Source organism: Eutrema salsugineum, unplaced genomic scaffold (assembly GCF_000478725.1).
Source record: "Eutrema salsugineum unplaced genomic scaffold, Eutsalg1_0 scaffold_13, whole genome shotgun sequence".
In the NCBI taxonomy this organism is placed as follows: Eukaryota; Viridiplantae; Streptophyta; class Magnoliopsida; order Brassicales; family Brassicaceae; genus Eutrema; species Eutrema salsugineum.
In genome coordinates this window covers 5,007,757-5,020,229 of record NW_006256885.1, presented here as the reverse complement: position 1 = coordinate 5,020,229, position 12,473 = coordinate 5,007,757, and the positions used below count along the sequence as shown (strand labels likewise).

The window sequence follows — 12,473 nt, the reverse complement described above, 5'->3', positions numbered from 1 at the left end:
CTACTTTTAATTTGTCTTGTATAGAAGAAGCTATTGAAACACCGTGTAGTAAGTCGCCATCTGCGGGCCAAGGGAGTACCAATCCGCACACCACACGCAAAGGTAGACCTTGTTAAAATCCGTCCTCCACGGGAAATGGCGATTAGCTTTTTAAGGTGACTATGTACAATATATACATATATCTATAATTTGCATATGTTATTATTTTGGTTATTTTGTACTGTGGTTTATGAATCCTAATGACATCATATATGTTGTGTTTATATTTTCTTCTCAATAGTACCCAGAAAAAAAAAAAAAAAACAAGAGAAGTAACCCACAAAAAAATGAGTAATTATTCTAAAATGTCTTAGAAAAAGACTTCGATTAAAGGCAGTGGCGATTAGACAAATGTTTCAAAAGCTGTAGTTTTGTATTTGCCACTAAGTATACAATTATAAATCCATCGGGGCACGATAATATATATATATATATATATATAAAAAAACAAAAGATCCATTGAACTAAAACGTCACCACTTCATAAGGTTTTTATTTCCGTACCGGGATAATCTATAATGTTTTTGGAAGATATATTTGCATTTTTCACCGTTGCGTTAGATTTTCTTCTCAAAAACTACGTAGTATGAATTCAAAACATAAAATCCTAAACGTGTGTGTGAATGAGCTCGATTATCTGAACAGTAAATTTCTTCCAATCACAACAAATCAGACCTATAGTTTATGTCTATATTTTATGTTTTTTACCAAGTCGCGTTTCACGCGCTATTTGAAATTCGTCATAAGAAAAGCTACATATTTTATTATTCTTCATAACTTTTTTTAATCAGCATTCTCTATAACTTCTTTTACAAGATAATCTATGAATCAAAAGAAACTATTACAGGGATAGACTTTGAATCATCAACGATTTAAAATTTAAAAATGAATGAAGTCATTCGAAAGCTCCATCTAATTAGTTATTGATATATGATTAAACTTAATCACATGTTTGATTCATATAAATACAAACACATGCATATAACGCAAATCTTAATTATGACGTACACAGAAAAAAAATCGACTATCAACACAAAAATAGATTGAATGAAGGGGAAATTGTGGTTGATTGCTTTACTTTTGGTTCTCTCTTTGGTGATTTCCTCTTATGGGGTTTCAGCTCAGCCATACGAACTCCGCAAGCTCAGTGAGTAATACATACTGGATCATTATATGTTTGTTCTATATATATTTTCCTCTTTATATGACTTATTAACGTCTAATTTAAGTTTATTTAGTCGGAGTTATAGGAGCACGGCGTAGTACATCACCACCAGCGGACCAATGTTGCTAGAAAGCACAAGGCGACGAACAAAGGAACATCTCGTCGTAAACCGTCGCTTATTATTTGTTCTCGCTTAAGAAAAAATGGGAAACCTAGGAAAAATGTGTGTATAAAAAAATCTTGACAGAAGTTATCAACAAAGAAGGTTTCTGAAGTTTTTTTTTGTTTTTTGGGCAACCAAAAAGTTACGTACTCTATACCTATTAATAAGAAGATTACTTCTCTGTTGGAAAGTTTGTGAAGTTATGGGATCTTACATGAGTATGTTCACAAGTTGTAAATGATTAACATGTTTGTCTACGTCGAAGACTCTTCTTCAGGTTAGACTATATTGGTTTCAATTTCTACACGCTGTCTCATTCTAAGCCTCATGTTTTGACTCTGAATTGGTATATAAATACACATATACATACGTAGAACTTTTTCAACTACAAACAAAGATAGAAGAAAATGAATGGGAAGTTGTGGTTGTTTGCTTTACTTTTGGTTCTCTCTTTGGTGATTGCATCTTATGCAGCTTCAACTCAGCCATACCAAATCCGTAAACTTTGTAAGTAGTTTCGATATGTATCATCCGAAATTTTTTACTAAAAATAGGTGTATCATCCAAATTACTCCTTAGAGACCCGTTTCAACATAATATTCAGCCCCAAAACAAACATTAATATTAGAGCCTTTTAACAAAATTGGAAGGGTCATTTAAAAAAAAAAAAAAACCTTTGGCATATACGCAACTAGACCCTATCTTGGCACCATATATATTTCTTTTTTTTGGTCTAAATGTTAAGATTTGGCACCATATTTATTCTTTCATATGACTAACATCAATCCTTTAACAGTGGTTATAGAAGCACGACCTAGTAAGTCAAGACCTGCGCGTCAATGTTGCTAGCAAGGCCAAGGCGAAGGCTGCATGAAATTTATGCACATTCAGAGCTGCTGTTTATGAATCGTGGTTGGTTAGATATATGGACCGATTTAAAAAAAATTTGTTTTATATATAGTTTTAAAAACAGATAATAAACAACAACGGAGGAGGAAAAATAAATTGGCAAAACAGTTACACTTTGTATTCTGTTTATACCAATAGAAAGGAAAAAAGAAAGAGAAAGGAGCAAAAAGAAAAAAAGAGTCTCACGTACGTTCTAATTTCTTAATGGCATCTTACAATTACACCATCATTCCATTTTCCAAAAGCCGGAAAATTAGCAAGTCGTAATAATTTGATTCATGTGTAAATAAAAAATATGTGCGAGTAAAATGATATATATGATTAGTTTTGAACTTTTGATGTGCGTAACAAGATAATGAAGAAGACTTGTATCAAAGAAAAAAAAAGATCCCATCAAAAGTGTAAATCATACGGCTCGCGTTATTCAATAGACGTATTGGAAGGTTCAAATTATACTGTTATGTTAGTTTTGGGGATAAAGTGTAATTATTGAAACTTAAAGGTATGTTTTTCAACTTCTAGTTTTCTTCCTCCTGTCAGACTCTTAATTTCTCGGCCGTCGCCGTCGCCTCATTGTTCGTGTAATTTATCGTCTGAGATGTTTCTCTACTCCTCTTCTCGAGTTGAATAAACTCTAGATCTCGAAGAACACCCAAAACGAGGATTCACGAAAAGCTCGATTTCTCCAACACATTCGGGATAATCCTTACTCTCTTCAGTGAGTAACTCTCGTCTTATTCTCGATGTATCGGATTTCATGTCTTACTAGAACTTCGCAGATTCTTTTTGCGTAAGAAGAACAGCCCATAGCTAATCTCAGATTGTGTTCATTTCTTAAGTTAATTTGATGATTAGGAATTTGATCAGAGAATCGGTGAGTTTCAGAGAATTCATAATCCAGTCCTAGCTAGTTTTGGAAGAATGATTTTGCTTATCGTAAATTCTGCCCTAGGAAGATATTGATTAGGAGATCAAAAACCCATTTGAAATTATCCAGATTTTCCCGAGCGGAACCATCATGGATCGTCAAATCAATTCCTTTATGGTTTCGTTTGATTCTTCTTCCATTTTCAGAGAAACTGTGTAAAGCTTGTTCATTTTTCTGAGAATATGGAACACACATTCTCAGAGTTAAAAAAGCTTCTAACTTCTGTGGTGGTTTCTTCTTGTAGCCTGTCATTTTACGAGATGCCATCAAGAATAGCTGAAATCCGGCTCGTAAGTTCGCATCGTGAGGTCTACGAACCATGTGATGATTCATTTGCTCTAGTTGATGCATTACTCACTGATCGAACCAACCTGATAGAACATAACCCCAAGATTTGTATGGAAATCGGATGTGGAAGCGGGTATGTCATAACATCACTTATCCTTCTCCTCAAAAACGAAGTTCCAGGTGTTCATTATCTAGCAACCGACACAAACCCGATAGCTGCAAGAGTGACGAATGAAACTCTAGAAGCACATGGAGTCGAAGCTGATGTTATCTGCACGGATATAGCTTCTTGTTTAGAGAATAGGCTTGCTGGCTCAGTAGATGTGATGGTTGTGAATCCGCCTTATGTTCCAACACCTGAATACGAAGTTGGTATGGAAGGTATTGCCTCTGCTTGGGCCGGAGGAGAAAATGGCCGGACCGTCATCGACAAGATCTTGCCTGTAGTTGATCATTTGCTTTCAGAGAAAGGTTGGTTCTACTTGGTGACATTGACTTCAAATCTCCCTGCTGAGATCTGTCTGATGATGAGAAAGAAAGGTTATGCGTTTAGAATCGTGGTTCAGAGATCGACAGACGAGGAGAATCTTCTTATTCTCAAGTTCTGGAGAGACAAAGATGAGGAGAGTCTGGACAAGGAGGTCTTTATGTCGCAGTTTTCACGGTCGTTTTCATCGTTTATGGAGAATCAACGGCGATGATAACTGGAAACATGGCTTGAGCTCAGATGCATTCTTTGTTTACCATGTTGTAAACACTGCGTTAAGTCTTAACCGTGAATATTCTTGTGTTTAATTTTTATGAAAATCCGGTTATGTGTTGGTCTAGTCATACCTATGATTTGATTTAGTAAAGCTCGCCTGTATATTATTTTTGATTAGAGTTGAACCCAAATTTACTAATCCGAGTTTCATTATGCAACTGATTAGTAAGAAAAGCACTGTATAATTGAATTATCCTCATCAAACTCAACTCGGAACCAAACCCGATTTTGTGAATTTCAGCAAAATTAACATGGCATTTATAGGTCATTAATGTTTAAAATAAATAGAAATAATAACTGAGATTAATTAAGTTTATTTTATTGTATTTTTTCTATCTAAACCCCAACTGGTCCCGAATTAAAGTATAAGATACAAATCTATTTGGAATCTATTTTTCAAAACCCAATTCTCCAAAAATCTAAACCGAAATAAACCAAATGTTCATGCCTATTATCGAGAACTTACGTGGCTGAATAATATTGGATTTTCACGTAAAAATCCAGCGAGTACCGTCATTATAGACTTCTCACTTGAATTGCCCGAACAACCCTCGGTCTTACAAAGACGGTAAAGGGTAGTTTAGGCATCTATATATACCTTATAAATGTCCTTAAGCTAACCAATTCCAAAACGCAAATCGATAGCCTCTCACAGATCTAAAAAACCTCTTTCATAAGAGAGAAGCGAGAGAGAACGAAATCACTCTCCCTTTATAAGCACTGATTTACAAATTTCTTTCCCTCTAAAATTCTCAGATCTTTGTATAAAAGCCTCAATTTTTCGTCTTCTTCCGCCGAATTTCGACCGGGAATCTCGCCTAATCGTTTCCGACAACGCAACCCTAGATCCGTGTCGGAATTGCTATCAAAAAGGTCTAAACTTTTTTCCTTCCTTCCATGGGTTTAATCGGTCGGAGATGATTGTAACTTTTCATTACCCTTATGATGGGCTATTCAATTCGTTTGGATCGTATGAGTTTCATAGCTTAGATGAATCCAAATCGGCTTTTATACCGGTTCTTGCATAATCAAATGCGATGATATACAAGAGTTGATGTATGGGTTTGGTTTTGTTTAATGTTTAGGAGAATGACTGATCAAGGATTGGAAGGGAGTAATCCAGTGGACCTTGCCGAGCATCCTTCGGGGATTGTTCCTACTCTTCAGTGAGTTTTTTTGTTTAGTGAGTCTCTTATGATTTAGTGTTTAATCCCTGTGGATAACTTCATCGTGGATGTTTTTTTTGTTTCAGAAACATCGTCTCCACGGTGAACTTGGACACTAAACTAGATCTCAAAGCCATAGCTTTGCAGGCTAGGAATGCTGAATATAATCCCAAGGTTTGCATTATTGTGACATTCTTGTTTTAGTAATCGAGAAAACAATAATTGTTTGGAATTGATCTGTTAACTTGAAATGAGTACTCTCAAGTGTCGACCTTATTGTTACCTGAGGCCTGGATTGGATTACTAGTGAGGAAAAGATATTAAGAAGTGGTGGTGTACTGATAAATTAGAACTAGAATTAAGATATTATCTATTTTTTTTTTTTTTTTGCAAAACTAATTAGCCATAGCCAAGTTAACTTATTTTAAAGAGCTTTTGTGTTTCATGTTTTAAGCGTTTTGCTGCGGTGATCATGCGAATTAGAGAACCAAAGACAACAGCATTAATTTTTGCCTCTGGTAAAATGGTAAGTTATATATCTTGATTGGCCGTACTTTTCATAGTTCTTAAATTCAAATTTCATTAAGATTTTGCGTCGTGCTCTCTTCTCAATTTGGCGTCTAATCCCAAATTAGGTTTGTACTGGAGCCAAGAGTGAACACTTTTCAAAGATGGCCGCAAGAAAGGTAGTTTTTGGTATCTAACGTCTTTTGTTAAGTTGCTTATAAATATTTAAAGGAATCTGGCTTTTTTCTTTACTTAAGCCATAATGACAATATGCTATTTGCTCTGCATTGTGTTATGCTAATAGGAGATGTTTTATTGTTTAGTATGCTAGGATTGTCCAGAAGCTAGGATTTCCGGCAAAATTTAAGGTAACTTTTCGGCTTTGCTTCCTACCTCTTATCCCAACTTGACATGATATTTTTTCTTTGTTCTGTTTGTATTGTACAAAATATATCATTGTTACATCCTGCAGGATTTCAAGATTCAAAATATCGTAGGTTCTTGTGATGTCAAGTTCCCTATAAGACTTGAAGGTCTTGCATACTCTCATGCTGCTTTCTCCAGTGTAAGTGATCTGAACATTTGCAACCTTCAAGTAGTTAGAGCCGAAATTTTGGAGAGAAAAATGCTGAGCTGATTGTGTTATCTCTCTCTCCAATTGATGTGCCAGTATGAGCCTGAGCTGTTTCCGGGGCTGATCTACAGGATGAAAGTACCCAAGATTGTGCTACTAATTTTTGTGTCTGGGAAGATAGTCATCACTGGAGCAAAGGTATAATCTCACTTTCTTCTCTTTAGGTTTGTGTGATAATCTCCCGAGAAATGCATATGCTATGTCTCTCTCTAGCTCTTCTGCCATCTGATAAAAAACCTGAGAATCACTCACTATCAGATGAGAGAGGAGACCTACAAAGCCTTTGAGAATATATACCCGGTCCTCACTGAGTTCAGGAAGATCCAGCAATAGTATGGTAACACACCTTCATCTTTTTCAGTAATGGTTGATGTTTTCATATCTACTTGCTTGAATCTAATTTGTTATTTATTTATTTTTATCTTGGACAGGGTCTTTAGCCCCTCGAGGTTGATAAGCTTGCTGAGAATTTTGTCCTTTAACAAAGGTTGATATCTACTTTTATGTTCAGTTTTAAGATTGTAATACGACTTTGTAAATACACAAATGTAGACAATTCTTATGTAGTTTTTTTCTCAAAGATATGTTAAAAATTACAAACTCCCAACTTTAGTCAATATATTTCTCATAGAAGCCATACATTGCGATGGGTTACAAGTCTAGAGTCAAAGAGTCAAAGATGATCGGCGGTAAAATTTGATCGGAGAATTTAAAGTTCTGGCCATTACTTTACGAATCTAATTGGAGGATGAAATAAACAGCAAAGGAGCAGTGATTTGAGGTGGATGCAGATTCGATTGGAGTTAACCTGATGGTTTAATACTCTTCGGATATTCAATTCTCCGGTGATGAATCATCAGCATCTTCTCTCCGAGAATTGACATTTAACCTGTTTTTCTTTTGTCGATCATTATCTCTTGTTTTTGAGTTTATTTGAAATTGATATTTGGGCTTCAAATTGTAATAAGTATGGGTTCAAATTTTTTGTACTTTGCTTGTTTAATGGGCTTTAATGGGCTTTAATGGGCTTATCGACTATAATCGATTGGACGACGAAAAAAAAAAAATAACCAAGGTCAATAGTAAATCTGCGCAAGGCACAATCTCTAGTATACACACGAATGCTGATGTGGCTGAATAAGAGTGGACTTTCGTATAAAAAAATCAACGAGAAGGGTCATCGTAGCCTTCTCAATAGGATTCTACGAAAATACCCTTATTCTTACAAAGGCGGTCAAGGGTAGCTTAGGCATACGTATATATAGGTATAAAACTCCAAAAGCTTTTGCCACGCAAAGTCGGTTGCCTTCCTTTATATAAGCACCGATTTACAAAACTCTTTCCCTCTCCAATTTTCGCAGAATCTTCTTTGTATAAAAGCTTCAACTTTTCTAAACTTGATCGCTATCGAAAGGTCTGACCTTATTTCCTTGGAAGGGTTTAATCGGTTGGACATAATTGTATATAACCTTATGAGTTTCATTATTTCGAAGATGAAACTAAATTTTGGAAACCCCCTTTAATGAGACAATCTGATTAATGATATAGGATCAATGAACTATAAGACTAAGCCATATTTTCTTGTGGAGCTTGGACCGTCTCGAGTGTATATTAATTATGTTGAGTTGATGTGTGGATTTTGTTTTTTTCTATATTTTTAGGCCAATGGCGACTGATGAAGTATTGGAAGGGAGTAATCCAGTGGACCTTTTTGAGCATCCTTCGGGGATTGTTCCCACTCTTCAGTGAGTTATCTTATGTCTCTGTCTTTTTGTCGTCTCCTTAAAGATTCAGTGTTTGATTCTTTGATGTTTTTTTCTTGTTTCAGAAACATTGTCTCAACGGTGAACTTGGACTGCGACCTAGATCTTAAAGCCATAGCTCTGCATGCTCGGAATGCTGAATATAATCCCAAGGTTTTGCATTAATTACTCTTATGTTTTTTTTTTTAACAACCTGAGATTACAATTTACAAGTCATGAATGAAAAAGATATGAAGACGTGGTGGTCTATCTACTGATTAAATTAGAATTTATGAGATATTACCTGGTCTTTTGCAAAACTAGTACTGGCCATAGCCAAGTTTTTCGATCTTTTTTAAGAATCTGATCATGGTGTGTTTCATGTTTCCAGCGATTTGCTGCTGTGGTCATGAGAATAAGAGAACCAAAGACGACAGCATTAATTTTTGCCACTGGAAGAATGGTATGCTATATCTTTGGTTGACCGTATTCTTTTTCAGAATTCTAAAACTGTTTATTTTGTTTTGAGTTCTCTTCTGAATTCAACCTCCAATATTAGGTCTGTACTGGAGCTAAGAGTGAAGACTCTTCGAAGATTGCTGCAAGAAAGGTAAATTTCATCTTCTTTACTTAAGCCATATGTAATGGCAATTATGATATATATGCTTATAGATAGGAGATGTTTAATTGTTCAGTATGCTCGGATTGTTCAGAAGCTAGGATTTGCTGCAAAGTTCAAGGTACTTTTTCTATCAACCTCTTTATCCCAATCTGACATTATTTTGTTTCTTAGTTCCGTTTGTACTACTTATTATTATTAACATATTTTCCTGCAGGATTTCACGATTCAGAATATCGTAGGTTCCTGTGACGTCAAGTTCCCTATAAGACTTGAAGGTCTTGCATTATCTCATGGTGCTTTCTCAAGTGTAAGTGATCTAATTAAACACTTGCAACCTTTATTTGTCCAAACTTCAAGCAGACACTAAGTAGTTAAACGACAAATATGTGCCGATGTGCATTACCTCTCTTTCTCATATATTTTGATGTTGTTGACAGTTCGAGCCTGAGATATTTCCAGGGCTGATTTACAGGATGAAAGTACCTAAGATTGTGCTACTAATTTTTGTGTCTGGCAAGATTGTTATCACTGGAGCAAAGGTAATATATATCTCACTCTCTCTCTTTAGGTTTTGTGAAAAATGCATATGCTATGGCACTCTCTAGCTCTTCTGTCATCTGATAAAAATCCTGAGGTCACTCACTATCAGATGAGGGCGGAGACTTACAAAGCCTTTGAAAATATATACCCGGTCCTCACAGAGTTCAAGAAGATTCAGCGTTAGTAACACACACCTTTCAACTTTCTCATTTCTCTAAGTAATGGTTGATGTTTCAATGTATTTACTTGCACGAACCTAATTGTTATTGTTTTATCTTTAACAGGGTCGGACGTTTGATCCTTGCAAAAATAGTTGTGCCGTCTTTAGCCTCTTGGATTTGCTGCTGAGAATTTTCTCCTTGATCAAAGGCTTTCAAAGTAGCCAGACTCTTACCTTTTTGTTCCGGTTTAAGATTCTATTAGATCATTCTATAAATACATAAATATCATAGAGATTCCAAAGACCACCAATATCCATCATATTCAGGCTCATATTCATAAGTGTACTAATCAAACATATTGGCGAAAAGATGAAGTTAATAGTTCACAGTTGATTTGATTGCGTCCAATATCTGCATCAAATGTGAAATGTTAACTATGGAAGCATTAGAAACAGAAATGATTAAGAGTCATGGTAAAGAAACCAGAAACGAAACTTGCCTTGTTTTTGGTTGGCATGTAGAAAGGTTCGAACACTAGAGGAAAAGGAGTGTCCAGACCACATACTCTGCTCACAGGTGCTTCTAACTGCAAAACACTAAGGCAGTTAAAGATAACGTTGCAGAGTATACTTGAAACAAAAAAAGAAGGTTATGTTGTTTTTACCCTCAAGAAGCAACGTTCAACAATAGTTGCAGAGATCTCGGCCCCAAACCCTCCTGTAACAGGAGCTTCATGGCTAATCTGTAACAGAAGCAAAGGGAACACATTAGTTCTCTGTGAATTAGGACATTGCTGCTCATTCCGAGAAGCTTAACTTACTAGAAGTCGGCCGGTCTTTCTCACTGAGGTCTCAACAATTTCTTTATCCCAAGGGATCAGAGTCTTGAGATCTATCAATTCACATGATATTCCTTCCTGCAAAAACTTTTGTGCTTCAATCATCTGATTCCCCTAAGATACTACGTTAAGCGGAAAATAATTTTAAAAAACTAACGTTTTCAGCGTCAAGACAGGCTTGTTCCATTATAGTGAGTTGTGCTCCCCATCCAACAAGTGTTATGTCACTACCTTCTCTTATAACCTGAACAAAACTTCTCTTTCGTTAGTCTTCGAATGTGAGATTCCTCATCTCCTAAGAAGTGACATTAGAGAAGGAACACATATACCTCTGCCTCTGATAGAGGTATCATATAGTCATCCTCAGGGACATCCTCTACCGCTTGACGATACAGCCACTGAAGAAGAAAGACAAAGACTCAGGTTCTTGACGACAGTCTCAAGAAGCTCTATCTTGTGTGTAGGCGAGAGATGAACATACCTTTGGTTCGAAAAAGACAACGGGATTTGGATCACGGATAGATGACAACAATAGTCCCTTAGCTTCCCGTGGACTTCGAGGGATCACAACCTTAATTCCAAAACCAGTCGATTGTTATTATATCAAATGATCGAGAACGGCCTAAACGAAGCTATGAGTGAAAGAAGAAGACGAGGATGTTACTTTGATACCAGGGACATGGCAGAAGAAAGCTTCAGGAGACTGCGAGTGGTAATGTCCACCGTGACCAACTGCTCCATACGGTGCCCTTATTGTAAGTCCTACAAGTTGCAGATAATCCCTAACGAGTAAGAAAAAAGATTAATTGATGTCTCAAACCAAAAATACACTAGAAGATATGGTCACCTCCACAGTTGAACTGGTTGCCACTTCGGTATCTAAACTTTGCAGCCTCATTAACAATCTACGAGATCACAAAACTCCATAAAGAGAAACTCTCTTGTGGTAAAAAAAAAAAATCATAACTTGGTTACATTTACCTGATCAAAAGCCGGGAAAATATAATCCGCAAATTGGATTTCCGCAATAACTCTGTTTCCCTGTAAAAGAACCAGTTCGCCAGAAGAAGATTATACAACGAGGCCTTGAGAGATGAATAGAACAGCAAAAGAATAAGAAGAAGAAGTGACCATTGCTGCTAAACCAATGCCAAAACCAACAATGCCTTGCTCGCAAAGAGGAGTGTTGAAGACTCGTGATTTCCCAAACCGATCAGCTAAACCGGTTGTGCAACGGAACACACCACCAAATCCAACATCTTCCCCAAACACATAAGACCTTCACTCCAAACTCATATAAAAATGAATCCATATGTATCGAAACAAAATATAGTTTAAATTGATAAATTACAAGAAAAATCTCACCGAGGATCGGTTTCTAAGGCGATGTGAAGTGCTTGATTGATAGCAGAATAAAGGTTCATCGATTTCCCGTTTTCTGAAACGTTTTCAATCGTCGATAACATTCTAAATCCATGACCACAGACCGGAAAAGAAGATCGCCGGCAGAATCTGCCTAAAAGAGCCGCCATTTACGCAAAAGTTGGACGCTTTCGACGAAACCCACCAACTAATTTATCTGAGAAGTACACGTTAACTTCAAAAAGTTGGACTCTTTTTCTGGCAAAAATCACCCACTACCGAAGAAAATTGATGCTTTGGTTGAAACAAAACAGGTATAGTTTATCACGGAGTTCCCGAGATTAAGCGTTGGAGAAGCTATCTAGCCACGTCAGATCAGACAAGTATTTGATTAGCTTTTTTAGTTAATTACTTTAGTGGATTTGGCATGCAGCATGATATATCAATAGCAGATTTGTGACAATATGGTTTGGTACTTCTCACATACTTGTTTAAATTAAGGTTCTCGTCTTGTTTGTCATTAATTATGAACAATCACTGTCGATAAATCAAGGAAAACAGGTGGACATGTGTTTCTCCCGGGCAAATCAACAATTATTAATCGTTTTAATACGAAATAAATCGGATAAATTTCGAGAGTGACGAAA

At 36.3% G+C, this 12,473-nt stretch overlaps 6 protein-coding genes across 10 annotated transcripts; 5 read left to right on the top strand and 1 right to left on the bottom strand.

Moving 5' to 3' along the window:
- The first annotated feature begins 1,085 nt into the window (after positions 1-1,085).
- On the top strand, positions 1,086-1,332 carry LOC112088934. The gene is made up of 2 exons (XM_024159490.1): positions 1,086-1,185; positions 1,277-1,332. Exons 1-2 carry the CDS (start codon positions 1,086-1,088, stop codon positions 1,330-1,332), a joined length of 156 nt encoding a protein of 51 aa, XP_024015258.1.
- A 441-nt stretch (positions 1,333-1,773) lies between these two features.
- Positions 1,774-2,629, top strand: LOC112088847. The gene is made up of 2 exons (XM_024159153.1): positions 1,774-1,873; positions 2,163-2,629. Exons 1-2 carry the CDS (start codon positions 1,774-1,776, stop codon positions 2,213-2,215), a joined length of 153 nt encoding a protein of 50 aa, XP_024014921.1. The 3' UTR covers positions 2,216-2,629.
- Positions 2,630-2,839: 210 nt separating this feature from the next.
- Positions 2,840-4,379, top strand: LOC18025008 (hemK methyltransferase family member 2). The gene is made up of 2 exons (XM_006407156.2): positions 2,840-2,993; positions 3,448-4,379. Exon 2 carries the CDS (start codon positions 3,464-3,466, stop codon positions 4,190-4,192), a length of 729 nt encoding a protein of 242 aa, XP_006407219.1. The 5' UTR covers positions 2,840-2,993; positions 3,448-3,463; the 3' UTR covers positions 4,193-4,379.
- Positions 4,380-4,894: 515 nt separating this feature from the next.
- LOC18025007 (TATA-box-binding protein 1) lies at positions 4,895-7,173 on the top strand. 5 transcript variants are annotated; one of them, XR_002900753.1, is made up of 10 exons: positions 4,895-5,127; positions 5,340-5,420; positions 5,507-5,594; positions 5,875-5,946; positions 6,056-6,106; positions 6,251-6,295; positions 6,400-6,492; positions 6,633-6,699; positions 6,820-6,898; positions 6,993-7,173. XR_002900753.1 is itself a non-coding variant. In XM_024159152.1 (10 exons), the coding sequence occupies exons 2-9, from the start codon at positions 5,344-5,346 to the stop codon at positions 6,846-6,848; spliced, it is 522 nt and encodes a 173-aa protein (XP_024014920.1). In that variant the 5' UTR covers positions 4,895-5,127; positions 5,340-5,343; the 3' UTR covers positions 6,849-6,893; positions 6,993-7,173. The 5 variants fall into 5 exon arrangements, 3 of the variants coding, with proteins under 3 accessions (XP_024014920.1, XP_024014919.1, XP_006407218.1); XM_024159152.1 differs by having other exon boundaries at positions 6,820-6,893; XM_024159151.1 differs by having other exon boundaries at positions 6,598-6,699; positions 6,820-6,893.
- A 1,053-nt stretch (positions 7,174-8,226) lies between these two features.
- LOC18025006 (TATA-box-binding protein 1) lies at positions 8,227-9,649 on the top strand. The gene is made up of 8 exons (XM_006407153.1): positions 8,227-8,306; positions 8,390-8,477; positions 8,695-8,766; positions 8,863-8,913; positions 8,999-9,043; positions 9,140-9,232; positions 9,363-9,464; positions 9,575-9,649. Exons 1-8 carry the CDS (start codon positions 8,227-8,229, stop codon positions 9,647-9,649), a joined length of 606 nt encoding a protein of 201 aa, XP_006407216.1.
- Positions 9,650-9,811: 162 nt separating this feature from the next.
- LOC18025005 (2-oxoisovalerate dehydrogenase subunit beta 2, mitochondrial) lies at positions 9,812-12,150 on the bottom strand. The gene is made up of 12 exons (XM_006407152.2): positions 11,830-12,150; positions 11,596-11,743; positions 11,446-11,505; positions 11,312-11,369; positions 11,129-11,226; positions 10,946-11,035; positions 10,794-10,862; positions 10,622-10,708; positions 10,447-10,542; positions 10,291-10,368; positions 10,126-10,212; positions 9,812-10,037 (listed from the first exon to the last, which is right to left on the bottom strand). The coding sequence occupies exons 1-12, from the start codon at positions 11,994-11,996 to the stop codon at positions 10,002-10,004; spliced, it is 1,074 nt and encodes a 357-aa protein (XP_006407215.1). The 5' UTR covers positions 11,997-12,150; the 3' UTR covers positions 9,812-10,001.
- Positions 12,151-12,473: the final 323 nt, after the last annotated feature.